The sequence below is a fragment of the Balaenoptera ricei genome, chromosome 18, assembly GCF_028023285.1.
Source record: "Balaenoptera ricei isolate mBalRic1 chromosome 18, mBalRic1.hap2, whole genome shotgun sequence".
NCBI lineage: Eukaryota > Metazoa > Chordata > Mammalia > Artiodactyla > Balaenopteridae > Balaenoptera > Balaenoptera ricei.
Genome location: NC_082656.1, coordinates 33,278,633 through 33,302,564, shown reverse-complemented (window position 1 = coordinate 33,302,564; position 23,932 = coordinate 33,278,633). Strand labels below are relative to the sequence as shown.

Below are 23,932 nucleotides of genomic sequence, written 5' to 3'. Positions count from 1 at the left end.
AGTGCCAGTCCAAGCAAAACGCTCAAATTACTCCTTGTGTGTTTGATTTCAAGCTTCCCTGCTGCAAGTGAAATAAGAATAAATACAGAATTGGATGTCAACAAGGCATACAGTTAAGTGGGATGCTATAGGCGTTTTCATGAAATATGAAAGCAAGATTTGAAATGCCTACAAGTAATCTGTGCGATGCTGATAGTGGAGAGTAAACTCTTAACTTTTGAAGTAGCATCCTGGTTTGAAAACACCAACTTATATTGAACTTTTTTTCTTCACCTTAGCTATAATAGTGATCTTCAGTCTTTTCTTTTACACGGGAGTATCTTTCCTGTTTAAGTGCATTCTTGAATTAGTTATTCTGTGGTTTTCACAGAGAAGAGATGAGTAAAATAGTCTGAGATGAGTCTGCCAATCTAAATGGCAAATTCTTTTCTTGGGGGCGGGGTGGTTAAAATCAGAAACTCTGACTATTTGTAGGTGATTAAGCCATGTTCACAGAAGTGTACAAGTGAAGAAGAAGGAATTTTAAAAAAAAATTTTTGGCCGCACCATGCCGATAATGTGGGATCTTAGTTCCACAATAAGGGATCGAACCTGCACCCCCTGCAGTGGAAGCGCCGAGTCTTAACCACTGGACCACCAGGGAAGTCACTGGAATTTTTAAAATAATATTTTTATTTTTCATGCAAATATATTACATTTGGTGTTTACTCTTATTTTCTAAGGAATGTAATACTGTGTCTTAAGTAAGAAAATGGTATTATATTCTGGTATGTGACTTAAATTTTTTATTCTTTATAACATCCTGCTTTTGATTATTGGATGAAAGTTTGTTATTAATATTCCATTTTTCAAAGGCTACACGCAGACACACATACACACATAAAATCATACATACAAACAAATAGGTATACAAGCACATATATACAAAGAAATACACATATATATCATATTATATCTTTTTCTTTCCCCCACTTTTTGGAAGACGGGTTGTTAACATTATTTTATTTATTGTGCTAGGCTTTCCAAATCAACACTGATTTCTCCTAAGGTAGTTTTTCTATAATCAAGGTGAGCTGTTGTCTATTGGCAGTGCTATCCTAATTACATACATACTTTGATTATATTAATGGGTTTAATGGAATAGAGGTGGTTGGGTCAAGATGAAAATATTCATTTAAAAATAATGATAAAGCTCTTTTTAAAAATACAACTGAACTTTGAAATTTAAGAAATTGTTAACATTTATAAAGATGTATTTTAGTGGTTTGGAAAATTCTCCTAGAACATGCTTTTACAGTATTTTGACTAATTTTTTCAGTAATCTTTTTCTTTATGTAGACTGGAATCTTTTCTCTTTAAATATTGCTCACTTGCCCAATATCTGCTCTTTGGAATAGTCCAGAGTGAGGCTTGTCCAGTGGTGTGCTGTTAAATGTTTAACAACCAGCTCTGGGTGAGGGGATGCTCTGATTGGCAGCATTTGCTGATTTCTGTAGTGTCAATACTTCCAACATGGCTGTAGTGTCAATACTTCCAACATGGCAGATTTTAAGCTACTAACATGATGTCAATGGACATGGGGCATGGAAGAGCTGGGCACACTCAGCTCTCACAAGCCAAGTGCAAGCTGGGTTCAGCACATCACTGGCTTATCACATCATCGCTCCTTTTTTCACAAAGATTATGAATCATGAATGATTTTATACATAGTGTTATTCTTTTATTGTATTTATGACTAGAATATAACAAGTACAAAACATTTGTGAGTATATAGCATTATTGTGATATTCCCAACTAGAATACTGACTTAATATATGACTACCCTTTCTTCTGTTTTTCAGTTGGGTGGAGAGCTTTGAACATGAGGGACTTGGATTATTACTGGACATTTTGGAAAAGCTGATTAGTGGCAAAATGTAAGTATTGCTAATCATTATTTCTAATTAAGCTACATTTGCATGTCCAATGATGATTCCAACATTGATATCTTTTATGCAGACAAGAAAAAATTATAAAGAAGAATCAGCACAAAGTCATACAGTGTCTAAAGGCCTTGATGAACACCCAGGTATGTACATAGGTAATTGTATTGTAGTTGTTCTTTATCAGTTCTTACAGAAATTCTTATGAAAGAAGGGTTATGTAATATAGAATTTGCACTAAAGTGATACATTGCTTTGATAAGCTCTTCAGTATATAATGGAAAAAATATTGAAGTATTGATTTCTAGTTTTCTATCAAATCAACTGTCTCTCAACAGGAGAAACTTGGGGATGAATAGATCCTCTTCTAGTGCTTAACCCTTCATGCACAGATTAATTTTCTTTTCCTCCTGTCCTTCCTCCCTACCTCTCTACCTCCCTGTCTGTCCTCTTTTTTGTTCCCTTCTCTTCCTCCCTTCCTTCTTCTCTTTTAATTTTCAGAAGTATAGCATGAATCAGCTTTGAAATCATACACGATTATTAAATGTGGTCTGCAGTAATACTTATTACCAAAGAATTAAGTTGGAAAGACTTAGTTTTTATAGTCTAGAGATTTAAATTTTTAATGAAATTAATGTGAACAGATATGAACAGGTCCCAGAGGTGGAGGAGCAATGATGCTTAATGCAAGTACAATTGACCCTTGAACAATATGTGTTTGAACTGCACTGGTTCACTTATATGTGGATTTTTAAAAATAAATATATATTTGTACTGTAAGTGTATTTTTTCTTCCTTCTGCTTTTTAAAAATAACATTTTCTTTTCTCTACCTTACTTTATTGTAAAAATATAGTATATAATACATATAAGATACAAAATATGTGTTAATCAACTCTGTGTTATTGGTAAGACTTCTGGTCAAGAGTAGGCTATTAGTAGTTAAGTTTTGGGGGAGTCAGAAATTATACTCGGATTTTTGACTGCATGAGGAGTTGGTGCCCCTAACCCCTGTGATGTTCAAGAGTCAACTGTAATATTGAAACCAAATATAATATGGCAGGTCTGCAGTTTGAATATTTAAAGAAGATACATTAGAAGAGAGAAATGGTTTATGCTCTGTACTGAAGCTGGGTTTATCTAACTGTGTTTCCTTTTTTTCATACTGTTAATTGCAGAAATTAGCTTTATTCCATGCCATGTCTCTAGCTCTAACATCTAAACATATTTACCTCATGATGCGTGCAGTAATGATAGGTGTTTTCATTCATTAGACAGCGGGAGAGGAAATTTTACCTATGTTGGGTGATTTGTGTTTTATAGCAAAACTGTGTATTTCTGATTAATTTTAATTTTTAATATTTTTGCCTTATCCTCATTTTTAAAATAAATTTTTAGAGAACTTCGTACTTAAGTACTTGTACTTAAATTATTAACATTTACATTTCTTTTTATTAAATGCAGCAAATATTTATATTTTCTAATTATTTTTTAAATTGAATTATTTATGGATTTTTCATCATTTTCTGGAGTTAAGTTTTCTATTTTTAACCAATGAAATATTTTTCACCTCCCTGCTTCCTCCGATCAGATACGATTTTCAGGGAAAATATCTGATGTAGAAATCACAAGTACTTTCTGTACTGAACTCACTGTTCTGTGAGAATTCGATTTTAGATATATTATGTAGCCTTTGTAGAGTATGTTTTAAGAGTGAGTGAATAAAGGAATCAAATTGCCCATAGGGAGACATCTTTTCACACTGAGTGTATAACACTTGCTTTCAGGCGGGATGGGGGGGCTTCTAAAATAAGAATATAGAAACTGGAAATTTCATTGGTGATGGGAAGGCTAAGAGTAGCGAAAACCCAGAAACGTTTTTCCAGAACAAAGGGGCACAGGGCATTTGGATCATAATTTGAATTTAAGAATGTCATGGTTAAAGTGAAGTGGTATATAGAAGATAATATTCCTACTTGGTTTAAGACTGAATTGGAAAGGGAGTAAACTATGTATTTATATTCTAATTAATATAATGTGATTTATTGTTATAATAATGGATTATTTTGTTTATAGTTTATGTGGAGCTGGAATATATTGTCATTTGCATTTATTACTGTCATGCTGATACGAATAAAAAGTTACTGATACTTGGAATTATAATGTCTGAATTCTAAACATAATTATATGTGAAATTTTTTGGTAAATATTTTTTTTCCAAGATTAATTGATGCTTTTTCCTCTACCTTACTGTGCAGTCTTTATAAAAGTTCATTGAATGATGAAAAATATAGGCTTTAAGAGAAAAAATGTATGTACTAGTACCTTATTTGGTACTAGTAATTAATTATATAATTGATATTATGGGTGAATCTGATATCATTGTATGAAATTGAATTTTTTTATAATACTAAATTGAACTTTATAGTAGTGTTTAAATAGAAGAAGATTTTGAATATCTATTAGGAAGAAAATAAAAGTCAAGATGAAAAGTTAAATACCTTTAAATTAAGAGGTAGTCGGAACAGGGGTTTCATTTTTGTCAGTTAACTTTTTGTGTTAAGGTGTGTACCCCCAACGAGGGTGCCTTGTTCCTGAAGCCAGCCCCCTTCCTACGTTATCTCTGCTGCTGGTATTAACTCACCGTGGGTAGTCATTCAGCACCAGTTTTCATGTAGGGCATCTGACACAGGGATTTAGGGTATTCACCTTCCCCTGCCTAACACACCTTCAGTGGCCTGCAGTTCCACCTATTAGGTAATAATAGGCCTCAAGTAGAATGCAAAGGGAACCTGGCACTGGTCCTCAGTTTAGAACATGTGAGTTTTCCTAAAATCTGGAGTGGATCCTTGACATTCAGTGGAGAGACATTCTTAGACCTTCCAAAATTTGTCACCATCTCTCTAACCTTGTAATAGCCTTCATTTAATGCACTTTAAGTGCCAGCACTGGTAAGTTGACTATTTCTCTCACAGAGTCAATGGGTTTAGTTTTGCTTTGTTTTTTTAAATAATTGAATGAGAGTAATTTTATACAAGTAGGCAGCAGTTCAGTCTTTAATTCTAGATACTCAGTAGTGGTAATCTGGCCTCATTCCAGTCTCAAAATGAGCACCATACAATTTTCCATTAGCGAAGTCAGAGAATATTGCCAGTGATGCAGCTTTGAGTTCACAAGACACTGGTCGAAACTAGGAGATCAAAGAATGCTCCTATTCCACTCTTGACACATGGTTTAGGGTAAGAGGGCCTGACAGAGAAGGTAGGTGGTATCCCTTAGAGGAAATCAGTATGAGTTGCTTTGAATGGCTGGAGGAGCCACAGGATTCTGATTCCCAAAGGGCAGGTGCTGGCTCAGGCCAGCCCAGAGTGGGGGAAGTGAAGGAGGAAGTGCTGAAGGCAAACTTTACTCAGTCTCAGGTTTATTAGGACAGAGCCAGCCCTTTGGTACTTGGTAATCATTGGCTGGTTGACTTTTTGAATTGGGTCTAAGTCGTACATTACAAAACTCTGACAATTCCCTGGAATGATTGTCGAGGCATATTGTAGTCTCTGACCTCATGCCTACTTTTCTTTGTTTCCAGTTATGAAACAGCCCAGGGTATCACAAAAGTGAGCATCTCCTGGCTGGTTTAGCTGTTTCCTTGTAAACGTTTCCCTGTCACCAATAGGACAGAGAAGTCCCTTCAAAAATCATACCTTGGGGCCCTTGACCCTTCTGTTTGTACTTCCTTCTTTGTACCTGTGTTCTTTAGATAGTGGTTTCAAGCAAGTGCCATATTTCACCACAGTGTGAAGCTTCTTTACGTAAATGCGATATAGAAGACAGGAAACTTATAAATAAGTTTTCATAACATTCATAACGTTCAAAGCATTTGGATCTAAGCTTGTTATAGATTTTACTTTGATACCAATACCTAGTGCTGATTTTGAGTTCATAGGTCTGTAATTGGGCTTAAGTTCCTTTTTAGTGCTTAGCAGTAATTCTAATCAACTAAATTCTCACTCTTTAAAAGGATCCTCTGGGATGTATGGTAGATAAATAGTACTGTTTTATTGCTTCTGTTCATCCTCTGTTATTTGATACTTATCTTCCATAGATTGTAAGTGGACCCTAAGAGATGTATACATCCTTAAATCAAAACACTAAGTCGTTAACATAACTCCTTATCTTCCAATTGAATGTGACATCCTGGCAGTAGCAAACTTTGGCCTCATTCTAAATCATTCCATTTATATAATGTGTTTACAACTGCATTGTCTTTCTGATAACAAAATATCATTCAGATCAGAATACACATGTTCTTATGGCAGTTTCTACATGGTATCAGCCCGAATCACCCTTCAGCTTTTGCCTGTTTATGAACTAAGTGTTACTATCTAGGCCCGCACTGTGTAATGTGGTTGCCACATGTGGCTACTGAGCCCTTGAAATGTGGCTAGTCTGAACTGAGATGTGCTGTACGTGTACAATACACACTAGATTTTGAATACTTAGGAAGAAAAAAAAAGTAAAAATATCTCATCAATAAATGTTTTATATTGATTATATGTTAAAATGATAATATTTTGGGTATATTGGAATAATTCTATTAAAATCAGTTTTACTTTTTGTTTGAAATTTTACATTGCACATGTGGTTCACATTATGTTTCTCTGGGACAGTGATCTGTGCATTTATTTGTGGTACCTCTTACCAACCTTCCTTCCCAGGAGAACTCCTCACGGCCTCAGTGTCTGGTTCAGTATCAGTCTGTTCATTTTCTATGTTCCTGTTGGGAAATCTCAGTATTCCTCACTGCTTCTCTCTTTCTCTAGTTGGCCACTTATCTATCTTAGTAATTATCCGTCATATTGCTGTAAAATTACCTTTGAGGGGTTATCTGTATTTGATTGATTCTCATAGTTCTTAATGTAAAGGGAATACTTCTATGAATTTTTTTAGGATGTTATGCATTCTTTATATTTTCTGGCTTTACTACATGTACACATATATTATCTTATAAACATTTTAAAAATAACTACATTTCCTTCAGGGCACTATTTTTTCAACTAACCACTAAAATTTAACCTCTTTTTTCCAAAATGTTGTAGTATGGCTTGGAAAGAATTATGAGTGAAGAGAGGAGTCTTTCTTTGTTAGCCAGAGCCATTGATCCTGAGAAGCCCAGTATGATGACGGATGTGGTTAAACTCCTTTCTGCAATGTGCATTGTAGGGGAGGAAAGCATGTAAGTCTTCTCAACTTATTTCTCTCATTACATAATAATTTAATACAGTTTCAGTCATATAATGTTTTCATTATTCTATTTTAGTCTAGAATTTACTTTAAAAAAATGAACTATACTTAAGCAGGTGATTTAGATTTATATTGGCTGAACAGAAATGTTTGAGTAGTAATTTTTTTCTCTTAATCAATACAGTAGTTATGGGCTAACATGTTTCTATGAAAAATGGATTTCTTCATTATATTTAAACAGTTCTGAACTCAAAACCTAAATAAACATTCTAAATGAAGACTGAAAAATATACAAATTGGTTCTGTTTCTTATGATTTTTTTTTTTTTTTGGATAGAATTAATTCAATAATAAGTGAGTAATTGATAATGTAATGGTTGAGGGTGCAAGGTCCTTGACAGTAAAGTACATACTAAAGTTTTAACTTTAAAGACATTATCCACAATTGCTAGACCTGTAACTAAAAGACCATTACATACATATTAAAAGATAAAAATAAACCTGTTTTTCTTTTTAAGGAATATTAATGTTCTTATTACAAGAAAGCATTTAAAAATTATTTAAAATACTTTTTATAAATGATAAAGATATACAAACTGAACAACCAAAAGAACAAACAGAAATGGCCCTCCCTCCTATAAGGGTAGGCAGAACCCTGTAAGTGAAACCTCCTGCATGCATTTAAAAATTGTCCATGTAGAGGTCCTGTGGGCCGATGACTGTTGCGCCGCTCAGTTTGGACTTAGTTGGAGTTATTTGGGTTATTTGCTGTTTGCAATTTACTTTATAATTTCAAATTTTCCAATAGCCTTGAAGAAGTTTTAGAAGCTTTAACATCAGCTGGAGAAGAAAGAAAAATTGACAGATTTTCTTCTATTGTGGAAGGTCTTCGGCACAATTCAGTTCAATTGCAAGTAGGTTTCATGTTTATCATTCATACTGTGTTTTGTAACTGTTTTCTGACTGACTTATATTTAATACTGTAGTATGAAACTGCACATGCCATTTAATATTTTATAGCATTTTTAATAAATACAGAATTCTAACATATCATAATTTATCTTATAGATACAAATTTATGTACACCTATAATTATTTCCGTAGGTTCCTATAAGTTGATTTACTAGATTTCTCTGTGAAATATATAATCATAGTCCATGAACTGTTATCTCAATTGTTGATTTTTATAATTTTTAAGAAGTCTAGGCAATTGAGTGAATTGTGGCTTCTCGTTGTATTAGTTTTATATCTGAAAAGTTGAGAGTGTCCATGAGTAAAAAGACCAAGATACACTTATAAAAATCCTTTCAAAGATTTTTAAGCGCTCCCAAAAAGTCACATTTAGACTTGAAACATTATAGTACCCAAGCTGCATGTCTAATATTCATTTAATTTCTCCCTTTTTTTAAAGACACAAGAATTTTATTGCTGTAACTATTGTTACAATCATTGCTAATCAAACCTAAGTATTTTTAAGGAATTATCGATGCCCGATTCCTACCTTCAAATTTTAAAAAATTTAATTGGCGTGGTTGGGACCTGGCTATTGGGATTTTTGAAAGATCCTCAGGTGATTCTAATGTGCAATAAAATTTGGAAACCAAGGTGCTAATAGTTATGAAGTAAATCTGTTTCACACTTAATAGTAAAATATTATAGTTTTAATTTTTACTTGAAAGCTCTGTGTACCTTAGCCATTTAATTGTTTCTCATTGTGGTTGGAATAGAAAAGCCAGATCTTAGTGTTAAATTAATAAAAAATAAACATGGCATTTGATGAAAAATCAGAAAATGTTAGGGACTGTCAAATTAATAATTCACTATGACATTTCTGAAGACGGTATTTTGTGAATCTGCTTCTGGTGACAGTGTTTGTGAATGGTGGTGAGCAACCCTGTGTGACTGGTTTCTCGGGACAGTATGCAGACTTGAAGATCTGAGTACGTGTACGGTCACTGTTGCGTGGGTCCAGTTCCTGGAGCTTCTGGAAAAGAGCTCCTCCTTCCACATCTGGGAGTGGGGGCCTGGGCTTTGTGTCCACCGCTGACCTCAACCCTGCTCCTTCAGTTGCTCTGTGGGCTGGGGGCTGTTAATCCATATACCATTACCCTCATTTCCCTTCCCTTCTCATTTCTCATTGGCCCCAGATTTCCTGTTCACCACAGGACTAATGAAGAGTGAGCCTAAAAGAAACTGTGTAGAGAAAAGCTGAACAATTACTTTATCTGGGTTTTCCTCTAGTACTCATGTAACTTTTACTTGCACAGTGTTTGTGCAAATACCAGTAGGTTATTAGATTAATTTTGGTAATTTGTGCAGCTTATTAGAAATTATGTCTAGTTTAAAAATCTCACTATGAAATGTAATAGTCCCTTGTAAAGTTTATCCCCTAAGTAAAGACCTTTTGGTCCTAATACATACTTTTTGTATTTAATGACACACATGTTACAGGAATGATGAAAACAATAGAGTTCTGAGTCAGGCAGGCTTGAATTTGAGTCCCAGCTCTTCACATCATAGCTTTAGTGACTCTGGATCAGTTCCCAAATCTTTTCTATACTTCAGTTTTCTCAGTTGCAAGATGGCAGTAATCTCAGTACCTAGCTCATTGTTGATGCAAGGATTACATAGGATATAGGTTTAAATGCTTAGTATGCTGCTTGGTTCATTAGCAGAAGCGTTCAGTAAATGCTAGCTTTAAAAAGTAATTTTGGTAAATTAAAAAACTAAAGTCAGTGGAAATTAAATGTGATCTTCATTTTTTAAAGAAACATTACCAGTGTTGATATTAAAATTGATACTTAACTATACAACCCAGCATTTAATGAAAACTTGCTAATGAAAACTTATGTTCACACAAAAATGCATGCACAAATTTTTATAGCAGGTTTATTTGTCATAGCCCCACACTGGGAACAACCCTGGTGTCCCTCAACAGGTGAATGGTTACACTGTGGTATGCCGTACATATAATACTATTCCGCATCCAAGAGGAATGAACTACTGACTTACGCAACTTGCGTGAATCTTCAGAGAATTATGCAGATTGAAAAATGCCAGTCCTAAAAGGTTACACACTGTGTGATTTCATTTATATAACATTCTTGAAATTACCAAATTATAGAGAACAGTTCTCTAAGAACAGTTTACTGCTTTACTGGTTGCCAAAGATTTGGAATGGGGTCCGGGAAAGTGTTGGGTGTGGCTGTAAATAAATAGCAGGAAGGAGTGTCATGCAATTAAAGCAGTTCTGTATCTTGATTGTGGTGATGGTTACACAAATCTGTACACGTGATGAAATTGCATAGAACTGTACACGCATACACAGATGAGTGTAAAGCTGGTAAAATCTGAAAAAGCTCTGTGGATTGTGCCAATTTCAACTTCTTGGTTTTGGTATTGTACTATAATGATGCAGGATGTTACCAATGGGAGGAATTGTGTGAAGAGTACTCAGGACCAACCTGTACGTGGTTTTTTTTTTTTTTTTTTTTTTTGTAACTTCCAATGAATCTATAATTACTTCAAAATAAAAGGTTTAAAAAATCTTGATAAAATTGGGGTTCCAACTTTTTTCACAACAGTATTACATCATTTGATGTTTGAAAGCTGTGAGGGAAAGGATAAAGAAGGGCTCGTTAAGAACAAAGTCAAGTTTTGCCTAGATAAATGACATGATTGACTCATTAATTGGAAAGTTTGACTATTGCAACCTTAAAATTCTTGGTTATTTGGCATATTAGATTTGTTTTGGCTATCAGACATTAAACTAAATCTATCTGGTCTTTTAAAATCCTGATTACTGTATGAATTTGAAGGCAAACTACATGAATCAAAAAAATTCTTGGGTAAATTTATTCATTTCTATTATGGGTAGTTACTTTGATTTTACTGAAGGTGCTAAGTTATAGAAAAAAAATTTATAGTTATGATAAAATATGATAAAGAGAACTATTAATTAAAAACTGGAAATTAAGATTACTATTCCATAGAAGACAGTAAGACTTGAAGAAATGAAAATATATTCGTCTAGAGAATTGATATAATTTTGAAATGATTTTTTTTTAACAGTTTTATTGAGATAAAATTTATTCATTTGAAGTGTGCAATTCCATGTTTTTTTTATGTATATTCAGAACGGTGCAATTTTCACCACAATCAATTTTAGTACATTTTCATCATCCCCAAAAGAAAGCCCTCATGCCCTGGCCGTAACCCCACGGTGCCCTCATTATCTCTAGCTGTAGGCAGCCAGTACTCTACTTTCTCCCTCTATAGAGTTTCGTATTCCAGATGTTTGGTATCAGTGAAATCGCAGAGTATGTGGTCTTTTCTTCCTTCGTTCACTTAGCATAGTATTTTCAAGGTTCATCCATGCTGTAGGATGTATCAGAGCCTCATTTTGTTGTGGTTGTTATTGGTGCCGTATATGATGCTGCTGTATGGTATCCCGCATTTCGTTTATCAGTTGTCAGGTGGTGGGCATGTGGGCTGTTTTAAACTTTTTGGTTATTATGAACAATGCTACTGTGAATATTTGTGGGGATGATTTCTTTCTTAATGACGGCTTATTTGCCGTATTTAGTGTTAAGGCATTAAGGATGGAGAGGAGGGGCTAGCAGCAACCTCTTTCTGGACAGCTGTGGAAATTGCTTGAGGAATTTTTATCAGGATACAGGTGGCTGATTATATTAGCTTTTATGAAACTAATTGCTTAAGTTGTAATTAAGTATATTTTCTGTTACACTTAGTGTTGTTTTTTGATGTCCTATAAACACTAAAATTTCTTGATATAGTTTTTTTTTTTATAAACATCTTTATTGAAGTATAATTGCTTTACAATGGTGTGTTAGATTCTACTTTATAACAAAGTGAATCAGTTATACATATACATACGTTCCCATATCTCTTCCCTCTTGCATCTCCCTCCCTCCCACCCTCCCTCCCTATCCCACCCCTCTAGGTGGTCACAAAGCACCGAGCTGATCTCCCTGTGCTATGCGGCTGCTTCCCACTAGCTATCTATTTTACATTTGGTAGTGTATATATGTCCATGACACTCTCTCACCCTGTCACATCTCACCCCTCCCCCCTCCCCATATCCTCAAGTCCATTCTCTAGTAGGTCTGTGTCTTTATTCCCGTCTTGCCACTAGGTTCTTCATGACCTTTTTTTTTTTCTCCTTAGATTCCATATATATGTGTTAGCATACTGTATTTGTTTTTCTCTTTCTGACTTACTTCACTCTGTATGACAGACTCTAACTCCATCCACCTCATTACAAATACCTCCATTTCATTTCTTTTTATGGCTGAGTAATATTCCATTGTATATATGTGCCACATCTTCTTTATCCATTCATCCGATGATGGATACCTAGGTTGCTTCCATGTCCTGGCTATTGTAAACAGAGCTGCAATGAATATTTTGGTACATGACTCTTTCTGAATTATGGTTTCCTCAGGGTATATGCCCAGTAGTGGGATTGCTGGGTCGTATGGTAGTTCTATTTGTAGTTTTTTAAGGAACCTCCATACTGTTCTCCATAGTGACTGTATCAATTTACATTCCCACCAACAGTGCAAGAGTGTTCCCTTTTCACCACACCCTCTCCAGCATTTATTGTTTGTAGATTTTTTGATGATGGCCATGCTGACCGGTGTGAGATGATACCTCATTGTAGTTTTGATTTGCATTTCTCTAATGATTAAGGATGTTGAGCATTCTTTCATGTGTCTGTTGGCAATCTGTATATCTTCTTTGGAGAAATGTCTATTTAGGTCTTCTGCCCATTTTTGGATTGGGTTGTTTGTTTTTTTGTTATTGAGCTGCATGAGCTGCTTGTAAATCTTGGCGATTAATCCTTTGTCAGTTGCTTCATTTGCAAATATTTTCTCCCATTCTGAGGGTTCTCTTTTGGTCTTGTTTATGGTTTCCTTTGCTGTGCAAAAGCTTTTAAGTTTCATTAGGTCCCATTTGTTTCTTTGTGTTTTTATTTCCATTTCTCTAGGAGCTGGATCAAAAAGGATCTTGCTGTGATTTATGTCATAGAGTGCTCTGCCTATGTTTTCCTCTAAGAGTTTCATAGTGTCTGGCCTTACACTTAGGTCTTTAATCCATTTTGAGTTTATTTTTGTGTATGGTGTCAGGGAGTGTTCTAATTTCATACTTTTACATGTACCTGTCCAATTTTCCCAGCACCACTTATTGAAGAGGCTGTCTTTTCTCCACTGTATATTCTTGCCTTCTTTATCAAAGATAAGGTGACCATATGTGCGTGGGCTTATCTCTGGGCTTTCTATCCTGTTCCATTGATCTATATTTCTGTTTTTGTGCCAGTACCAAACTGTCTTGATTACTGAAGCTTTGTAATATAGTCTGAAGTCAGGGAGCCTGATTCCTCCAGCTCCATTTTTCGTTCTCAAGATTGCTTTGGCTATTCGGGGTCTTTTGTGTTTCCATACAAATTGTGAAATTTTTTGTTCTAGTTCTGTGAAAAATGCCAGTGGTAGTTTGATAGGGATTGCATTGAATCTGTAGATTGCTTTGGGTAGTAGAGTCATTTTCACCATGTTGATTCTTCCAATCCAAGAACATGGTATATCTCTCCATCTATTTGTATCATCTTTAATTTCTTTCATCAGTGTCTTATAATTTTCTGCATACAGGTCTTTTGTCTCCTTAGGTAGGATTATTCCTAGATATTTTATTCTTTTTGTTGCAATGGTAAATGGGAGTGTTTTCTTAATTTCACTTTCAGATTTTTCATCATTAGTATATAGGAATGCAAGAGATTTCTGTGCATTAATTTTGTATCCTGCCACTTTACCAAATTCATTGATTATCTCTAGTAGTTTTCTGGTAGCATATTTAGGATTCTCTATGTATAGTATCATGTCATCTGCAAACAGTGACAGCTTTACTTCTTCTTTTCCGATTTGTATTCCTTTTATTTCTTTTTCTTCTCTGATTGCTGTGGCTAACACTTCCAAAACTCTGTTGAATAATAGTGGTGAGAGTGGGCAACCTTGTCTTGTTCCTGATCTTAGTGGAAATGGTTTCAGTTTTTCACCATTGAGGACAATGTTGGCTGTAGGTTTGTCATATATGGCCTTTACTATGTTGAGGAAAGTTCCCTCTATGCCTACTTTCTTCAGGGCTTTTATCATAAATGGGTGTTGAATTTTGTTGAAAGCTTTCTCTGCATCTATTGAGATGATCATATGGTTTTTCTCCTTCAATTTAATATGATGTATCACGTTGATTGATTTGGGTATATTGAAGAATCCTTGCATTCCTGGGATAAACCCCACTTGATCATGGTGTATAATCCTTTTAATGTGCTGTTGGATTCTGTTTGCTAGTATTTTGTTGAGGATTTTTGCATCTATGTTCATCAGTGATATTGGCCTGTAGTTTTCTTTCCTTGTGACACCTTTGTCTGGTTTTGGTATCAGGGTGACGGTGGCCTCGTAGAATGAGTTGGGGAGTGTTCCTCCCTCTGCAATATTTTGGAAGAGTTTGAGAAGGATAGGTGTTAGCTCTTCTCTAAATGTTTGATAGAATTCTCCTGTGAAGCCATCTGGTCCTGGGCTTTTGTGTGTTGGAAGATTTTTAATCACAGTTTCAATTTCAGTGCTTGTGATTGGTCTGTTCATATTTTCTATTTCTTCCTGGTTCAGTCTCAGCAGGTTGTGCATTTCTAAGAATCTGTCCATTTCTTCCAGGTTGTCCATTTTATTGGCATAGAGTTGCTTGTAGTAATCTCTCATGATCGTTTGTATTTCTGCAGTGTCAGTCGTTACTTCTCCTTTTTCATTTCTAGTTCTATTGATTTGAGTCTTCTCCCTTTTTCTCTTGATGAGTCTGGCTAATGGTTTATCAATTTTGTTTATCTTCTCAAAGAACCAGCTTTTAGTTTCATTGATTTTTGCTATTGTTTCCTTCATTTCTTTTTCATTTATTTCTGATCTGATCTTTATGATTTCTTTCCTTCTGTTAGCTTTGGGGTTTTTTTGTTCTTCTTTCTCTAGTTGCTTTAGGTACAGGGTTAGGTTGTTTATTCGAGATGTTTCCTGTTTCTTGATGTAGGCTTGTATTGCTATAAACTTCCCTCTTAGAACTGCTTTTGCTGCATCCCATAGGTTTTGGGTCATCATGTCTCCATTGTCATTTGTTTCTAGGTATTTTTTGATTTCCCCTTTGATTTCTTCAGTGATCACTTCGTTATTAAGTAGTTTATTGTGTAGCCTCCATGCGTTTGTATTTTTTACAGATCTTTTCCTGTAATTGATATCTAGTCTCATAGCGTTGTGGTCGGAAAAGATACTTGATACGATTTCAATTTTCTTAAATTTACCAAGGCTTGATTTGTGACCCAAGATATGATCTGTCCTTGAGAATGTTCCATGAGCACTTGAGAAAAATGTGTATTCTGTTGTTTTTGGGTGGAATGTCCTATAAATATCAATTAAGTCCATCTTGTTTAATGTATCATTTAAAGCTTGTGTTTCCTTATTTATTTTCATTTTGGATGATCTGTCCATTGGTGAAAGTGGGGTGAAACCATGATTGTGTTACTCTCGATTTCCCCTTTTATGGCTGTTAGTATTTGCCTTATGTATTGAGGTGCTCCTATGTTGGGTGCATAAATATTTACAATTGTTATACCTTCCTCTTGTATCGATCCCTTGATCATTATATAGTGTCCTTCTTTGTCTCTTGTAATAGTCTTCATTTTAAAGTCTATTTTGTCTGATATGAGAATTGCTACTCCAGCTTTGTTTTGATTTCCATTTGCATGGAATATCTTTTTCCATCCCCTCACTTTCAGTGTGTATGTGTCTCTAGGTCTGAAGTGGGTCTCTTGTAGACAGCGTATATATGGGTCTTGTTTTTGTATCCATTCAGCCAGTCTGTGTCTTTTGGTGGGAGCATTTAATCCATTTACATTCAAGGTAATTATCGATATGTATGTTCCTATTCCCATTTTCTTAAATGTTTTGGGTTTGTTATTGCAGGTGTTTTCCTTCTCTTGTGTTTCTTGCCTAGAAAAGTTCCTTTAGCATTTGTTGTAAAGCTGGTTTGGTGGTGCTGAACTCTCTCAGCTTTTGCTTGTCTGTAAAGCTTTTAATTTCTCCATCAAATCTGAATGAGATCCTTGCTGGGTAGAGTAACCTTGGTTGTAGGTTTTTCTCCTTCATCACTTTAAGTATATCCTGCCACTCCCTTCTGGCTTGCAGAGTTTCTGCTGAAAGATCAGCTGTTAACCTTATGGGGATTCCCTTGTGTGTTATTTGTTGTTTTTCCCTTGCTGCTTTTAATATGTTTTCTTTATATTTAATTTTTGACAGTTTGATTAATATGTGTCTTGGCGTGTTTCTCCTTGGATTTATCCTGTATGGGACTCCCTGTGCTTCCAGGACTTGATTAACTATTTCCTTTCCCATATTAGGGAAGTTTTCAACTATAATCTCTTCAAATATTTTCTCAGTCCCTTTCTTTTTCTCTTCTTCTTCTGGGACCCCTATAATTCGAATGTTGGTGCGTTTAATGTTGTCCCAGAGATCTCTGAGACTGTCCTCAGTTCTTTTCATTCTTTTTTCTTTATCCTGCTCTGCAGTAGTTATTTCCACCATTTTATCTTCCAGGTCACTTATCCGTTCTTCTGCCTCAGTTATTCTGCTATTGATCCCGTCTAGAGTATTTTTAATTTCATTTATTGTGTATTTCATCTTTGCTTGGTTCCTCTTTAGTTCTTCTACATCCTTGTTAAATGTTTCTTGCATTTTGTCTATTCTATTTCCAAGATTTTGGATCATCCTTACTATCATTATTATGAATTCTTTTTCAGGTAGACTACCTATTTCCTCTTCATTTGTTAGGTCTGGTGTGTTTTGACCCTGCTCCTTCATCTGCTGTGTGTTTTTCTGTCGTCTCATTTTGCTTATCTTACTGTGTTTGGGGTCTCCTTTTCGCTGGCTGCAGGTTCGTAGTTCTCGTTGTTTTTGGTATCTGTCCCCAGTGGCTAAGATTGGTTCAGTGGGTTGTGTAGGCTTCCTGGTGGAGGGGACTAGTGCCTGTGTTCTGGTGGATGAGGTTGGATCTTGTCTTTCTGGTGGGCACGTCCACGTCTGATGGTGTGTTTTGGGGTGTCTGTGGCCTTATTATGATTTTAGGCAGCCTCTCTGCTAACAGATGGGGCTGTGTTCCTGTCTTGCTATTTGGTTGGCATAGGGTGTCCAGCACTGTAGCTTTCTGGTCGTTGAGTGAAGCTGGGTCTTAATGTTGAGATGGAGATCTCTGAGAGATTTTTGCCGTTTGGTATTACGTGGAGCTGGGAGGTCTCTTGTGGACCAGTGTCCTGAAGTTGGCTCTCCCACCTCAGAGGCACAGCCCTGATGCCTGGCTGGAGCACCAAGAGCCTTTCATCCACACGGCTCAGAATAAAAGGGAGAAAAAATAGAAAGAAAGAAAGAGGATAAAATAAAATTAAATAAAGCTCTTATAATACAAAATAAGAAAAAAAATTATCAAGAATAAATTTATTAAGAGAAAAATTTTTTTTTAATTTTTAAAAATAGATTTATTAATTTTTTATAATAAAAAATAAGAAAAAAATTATTAAGAAAAAAATTTATTAAGAAAAAAGTTTTTAATTTTTTAGAATAAGAAATGTGAAAAAACTTATTAAAAATTTAAAAAACATTTTTTTTTTTAAAATAGAAAATAAGTAAAAAATTATTAAGAAAACATTTATTAGGGAAAAAATTTTTTTAAGTTAAAAAACAAAAAACAAAAAAAAATGGACGGACCTAACCCTAGGAGTAATGGTGAGAGCAAAGCTATACAGACAAAATCTCACCCAGAGGCATACACATATATGCTCACAAAAAAAGGAAAAGGGGAAAAATTAATATATCCTGCTCCCAAAGTCCACCTCCTAAATTTGGGATGATTCGTTGTCTATTCATGTATTCAACAGATGCAGGCACATCAAGTTGTTTGTGGAGCTTTAAGCCGCTGCTTCTGAGGCTGCTGGGAGAGATTTCCCTTTCTCTTCTTTGTTCATACAGCTCCCGGGGTTCAGCTTTGGATTTGGACCCACCTCTGCATGTATGTCTCCTGAGGGCTTCTGTTCCCCACCCAGACAGAACGGGGTTAAAGGAGCAGCTGATTCGGGGGTTGTGGCTCAGTCAGGCCAGGGGGAGGGAGCGGTAAGAAGGAGGCGGGGCGAGCCTGCGGTGCGGCAGAAGCTGGCGTGACGTTGCAGCCGCCTGAGGCGCGCCGTGCGTTCTCCTGGGGAAGTTGTCCCCGGATCACGGGAGCCTGGCTGTGGTGGGCTGCACCGTCTCCCGGGAGGGGCAGTGTGGAGAGTGACCTGTGCTTGCACACAGGCTTCTTGGTGGCGGCAGCAGCAGCCTTAGCGTCTCATGCCGGTCTCTGTGGTCCGTGCTGATAACCGCGGCTCGCACTCGTCTCTGGGGTCCCCGCTGATAGTCGTGGCTCGCGCCCGTCTCTGGAGTTCATTTAGGCGGTGCTCTGAATCCCCTCTCCTTGCGTGCCGCGAAACAAAGAGGCAAGAAGAAGTCTCTTGCCTCTTCGGCAGCTGCAGACTTTTTCCCGGGCTCCCTCCCATCTAGCTGTGGTGCGCTAACCCCTTCAGGCTGTGTTCACGCCCCCAACCCCAGTCCTCTCCCTGCGATCCGACCGAAGCCCGAGCCTCAGCTCCTAGCCCCCGCCCACCCCAGCGGGTGAGCAGACAAGCCTCTCGGGCTGGTGAGTGCTGCTTGGCGCCGAGCCTCTGTGTGGGAATCTCTCTGCTTTGCCCTCCGCACCCCTGTGGATGCGCTCTCCTCCGTGGCTCCGAAGCTTCCCCCCTCTGCCACCCGCAGTCTCTGCCCGCAAAGGGGTTTCCTAGTGTGTGGAAAGCTTTCCTCCTTCACAGCTCCCTCCCACTGGTGCAGGTCCCGTCCCTATTCTTTTGTCTCTGTTATTTCTTTTTTCTTTTGCCCTACCCAAGTACGTGGGGATTTTCTTGCCTTTTGGGAGGTCTGACGTCTTCTGCCAGCGTTCAGTGGGTGTTCTGTAGGAGCAGTTCCACGTGTAGATGTATTTCTACTGTATCTGTGGGAAGGAAGGTGATCTCCGCGTCTTACTCTTCCGCCATCTTGCCCCGGACCTCCCTTGATATAGTTTTTAAAGTTTAATTTTCAGTGAGAAGTGAAAGGTCATTTTAGCATCATTTAAATTCATTTCTTTCTTATTTTTCTGATAAGTTCAGGTTAAATTTGTGTGGTCTTGATTAAGAATAGACAATGGAAAGAATTGTTCTCAATTCTAATATTCCCTGCTAAACCATTTTGTTGTACGTTTATACTCTAATGGATGTTTCTTCTTCCTATTAAGCCAAATGTATGAAATAGCTAGCAGGTAGCAAGCTTAAGTTAAGAGTAAAGTCATTGTTTTCCTGATAGCTAACTTAGGGGGAAAAAAGTAAGTAGGTTCTCTTTTCTGGGGTTGCTAATTGTGTTCTATTTCCTTTAAAATGATCAAGCAGTACTTTAGTAATATCTAAATACTTTTCTCTCTGCGTGTTTCTAAAGTTAACAAAAATAAAAAATATTTTAGAACTAGCTGGTTATCAATTTTCCCGTAAAGCTATTGCTCTAAGTACATATTTTATTCCATTAGCTATTTAAGTTGCATTTATTAAAATGTACTAGTCAGGGGTGATATTAGCAAATCAAATTAAAACTAAAACTTGTTTGTCTCTGAATAAAATAGAAACCAATTGTTTGCTTTTAAATTGGAGAAAATAGGAGATAGTAAAATTTAAAAAATCCTCATTGTTCTTTTAGTGCAAAGTATATTTATTCCAAAGTACTTTTTAAGGGAGCATTGTTACATTTACTTAAGTCTGCTAATAATAATGATGAAGATAACGTGACTACCTCTGATTCTGATAGGGCCAGTCTTCATGTGTGTGATTAGCTCCTTGTGTTGGCTGGGTCTTCCTTAGAAGAGGGTTGGAATAATGTGAGTGCACCAATCTCTAGTATCTGTCACACTTTGATTTTCATTGTTATTTTCATTTCTCTCCTCTTATTATTATTTTTTCTATCTATGTGTGTCTTCTTTGTTCTCTTGTTGGAGCCATACTTTGCTCGAATGTCAGAAGCATTATCTAGATCCTAAAGAGTTTGTTCAAACCCATGTTGTTGGGCATAGGGCTGATAGAATTGTGGTAGATTTTTGTCAGGAAAGGAATCAAAGTGTGGGAATCCTGGAGTTTTTGGGGTTGGCTATTTGACTTTTCCTCTGCATCTGTGTCCTCAGTGATGGCACGCTGTACCTCCTTCCTATGATGTCTTCCGGGACTCCTGGAGTGTCAAGAACACAAAGGATCTGTGGTTTTATGCCACTTGTAAACTACCGTGTTAGTCTGCCACACTTGTACGGGTGCTGCTGTCAAAAGACACAAACTCCTAGGTCAAAAGCAAAGGACTTCAGTTACCCACAGCCATAGCAGTAGCTCAAGTATCAGCTTTGTCAACCCCAGTTTCCAGTTGCAGTGGGTTGTGTTATAGGGACGACACCCTGAGCTTAGAGAATCCAAGTCTGCTATCATGGGCAGTAGTTACTCTGACTGATGATACAGGCTGTGATGAGATCCATTCCATTACTCTCCTAGAGTATTTAATTAAGCCTGCTTGTCAGCAGTGCTTCAAGCAGCAGGTTGAGGCTGCCCTGAAGTACTGACCTCAGGCATGCCTTCCAGGTCCCAGATCCCAGTCAGCTGAACAAATCCCGTAAACCATCAAGGTCTATCTTAGGACACCAGGAGACTTTCTTATCTTCTTCTGTTGCTCTTTCACTCGGCCTGAGGTATTAATGATTGCACAGACTTCCCTTTGTTTAGCAAGGAGGACATCTGGGGCAAGTCTTTCATCCGTAACAACCCTGCCAGTGAGTTAAAGCTGACCTGAGTGCCTTGCAGGGCTGACGCAGTGTCACTGATCACTTCAGCTAAAACCAGGGACACATTTCGCATCATCTGTTCTAATTCAGTGACTCATCGTAGGGCTAACTGTCTGCAGGTGCACATATGTAGTGATCAGTGTTCTCTCCAGGAAACTCCCCAGAGTAACCAAAGTTGACCTGGGTGTGCAGAGATGGCCACAGTTGCCTGAGGCTGTACGTGTGCTGGTACTGTTTCCTCACACACCTGAGCATCTCTTATGTGCACCTCTGAGGTGTAAGTCATGGTGTTTTTGGAGAGAGAGGCAAGCTAATGCCTGGCTTTCCCACAAGATACATAGTTTTGAAGGTGCACATGGTGTTCCTGGAAGGAACATGTTGTTTATAGTTGTTGGGGACCCCCAATTGGGATCTCTATCAGTTGGGGGGCTACCAGGTGACAGTGCTTTCAACAAGGCCTCGCAGCCAGCTGATAAACTTTTGGGTTCTCAGTTCAGGAAATAATTGAGTCCAGTCTTTATTTTGGAGGGACTGTCTGAAGACATGGCTGCAATGGCAGGTTGTGTTACAGGAGCTTGGAGAGCACAGGTCTTTCAGAATGGGCTGTGGGTCTGCCTGCCCTTTTGCTCTGGAGGGGAGATGCTGTCTCTGTCTTCCAAGGTGGTTTGCTATACAGACATCCTTGTCAAGGTCTCGCAGAAGAAAAGCCATCTGTACCTCTACTTGCAATACATGCAGAGACACAGAGAGAATTGCCTGGCAGCAGAGAGCAGACCGTTGCACCTCCTTCTGTCACCTTTTTGGCTTCTTTTCCTTCAGCCTGATGCTCCTGGTGTTGTTTCTGTATACACAAAGGTATGCATTTGTTGTACCCTGATGCTGAGTGAATGGAACAAAACCTTCACTAATTTCGGTTCATGTGATACTACAGAGTACTTATTTTCCCTACACTAGTTACTGACTAAAGGGAAAACATGTTTTCTAAAGTTTCTTAATCAGAGAGGAGAAGAACGAGTTCTGTCAGAGAGCAAACATGAATAAGGGGAGAGCTGGGGATGCTTGTTTCAGAGGGGCAAAATTCTTGTTCTCTTGTCTTTGGAGCTTTGATGTCGACCTGCAGCAACTTTAGTTTCTGAGCTTGATCACTTAAAATATAATTAAATCCTTTTAACCTTTAAACCTCCTGGTTTCTCAAAATTTGACTTAGTATATTCTTTAGATACTTATAGTTAGCTGGATTTTTGCTGTATTTCTGCAGACCACTTATTTTTACTATTACCTAGTAAAAATAACCCAAGTCTTGTAATTTCTTTACCCACTATTGAAACACATAGCCATTATTCTCTTTAGGTTTTTTTTTTTTTTTTTTTTTATTGTGGTACAATATACATAACATTAAATTTACCATTTAAACCATTTTTAAGTTTACAGTTCAGTGACATTAAGTACATTCACATTATTGTGCAACATCATATCTTTGGCCTTTTAAAAAAATTATTTATTTATTTATTTATTTATTTATCTTTGGCTGCATTGGGTCTTCATTGCTGCGGGCGGGCTTTCTCTAGTTGCAGTGAGCGGGGGCTACTCTTTGTTGCGGTGCACGGGCTTCTCATTGTGGTGGCTTCTCTTGTTGTGGAGCACGGGCTCTAGGTGCACAGGCTCAGCAGTTGTGGCGCACAGGCCTAGTTGCTCCACGGCGTGTGGGATCTTCCCGGACCAGGGCTTGAACCTGTGTTCCCTGCATTGGCAGGCAGATTCCCAACCACTGCGCCTTCCAGAGAAGCCCCTCTTTGGACTTTTTAAGATCTCGTGAAGATGTTAATGAAACAGTGGACAAGGATGGTAGATATATCCTTCTAAGATTCAGTGGACAGGAGTGGTTGGTAGATCCTTTTAGGATTCCTATGGTAGATATTTCTCTATTCTGGAATGTATTTTCCAAAGAAGCAAAAACTAGGAATATAATCCAAGTCTTCAGCGTCTCTGGAACTGTTACTAGAGGAAAATTATGTTATAGACACATTCAGGTCTTAACAAGTATCTTATGGTTACATATGAAAGTGCAGAGGGTGGTCACATTTAGAGAACAATAAGAAAAACTGAAAGTGTTCTGCTAAATATGAACTTCATTTATAATACTTATGAGTTAGACAATTTGAAAATGATACTCTTGCTGAAACTTTTTGTATGGAACCAAGACTGTTCATCTGGGTCCCTTGAGAAGCAAGGGATTTGATGTGCAAGGGACTAGGGGAAATGCCTTTAAGGGAACCTGAAGAGGGAGTTGGGGGAAGCTGGGAGATGACAAACTCAATGCGGATCTGACCCCAGGTGAAGGAGAGAGGGAAGGAAGAAGCGTTGGGTGGAAGTGTCATAGGTTGCTGTGCATTTCTGTGAGGACTTGGCAAGGTGGTTGGGGAATCCTCCAGCCAAAGTCCTGGGCATCCCAGGATCAGGCACATTTTAGTAATCTTGCTGTGATCAGAAGTTGGCTGGGGGAGCCCATGGGAAGTGCAGCTCCAGCTCACCTGTTGTGATGGATGTCATAGGGCAGCAGCCAGGGCTGTTGGTCATTTATACTCACTGCAGTCAAAGACTGAAAGTGCATTCTCATGGCTGCCGTAAAGACAAAGTTTTCTTAACTTAAAAAACAAAACAAAAACCCCCAAAAACCTCTTCACTCTCTGTGGATTTCATTGAGTTCAATTACAGAATAGCTCTTTGAAAATTTGATTGGATTGAATTTCTTCCATGATAGTAGGAAAAAATGGCGTTTTTTGAATATTAAAAA

The 23,932-nt window shown here is 37.4% G+C and overlaps 1 protein-coding gene across 1 annotated transcript in view; it reads left to right on the top strand.

Moving 5' to 3' along the window:
* The window catches only part of DIAPH3 (diaphanous related formin 3), a 569,503-nt gene that overhangs the window by 162,043 nt on the left and 383,528 nt on the right, over positions 1 to 23,932 (top strand). The window contains exons 6-9 of the mRNA XM_059903469.1: positions 1,842 to 1,916; positions 1,999 to 2,068; positions 7,015 to 7,151; positions 7,967 to 8,072. Of these exons, the coding sequence (XP_059759452.1) occupies positions 1,842 to 1,916; positions 1,999 to 2,068; positions 7,015 to 7,151; positions 7,967 to 8,072 (388 nt within the window). The remainder of the gene's footprint in view (positions 1 to 1,841; positions 1,917 to 1,998; positions 2,069 to 7,014; positions 7,152 to 7,966; positions 8,073 to 23,932) is intronic.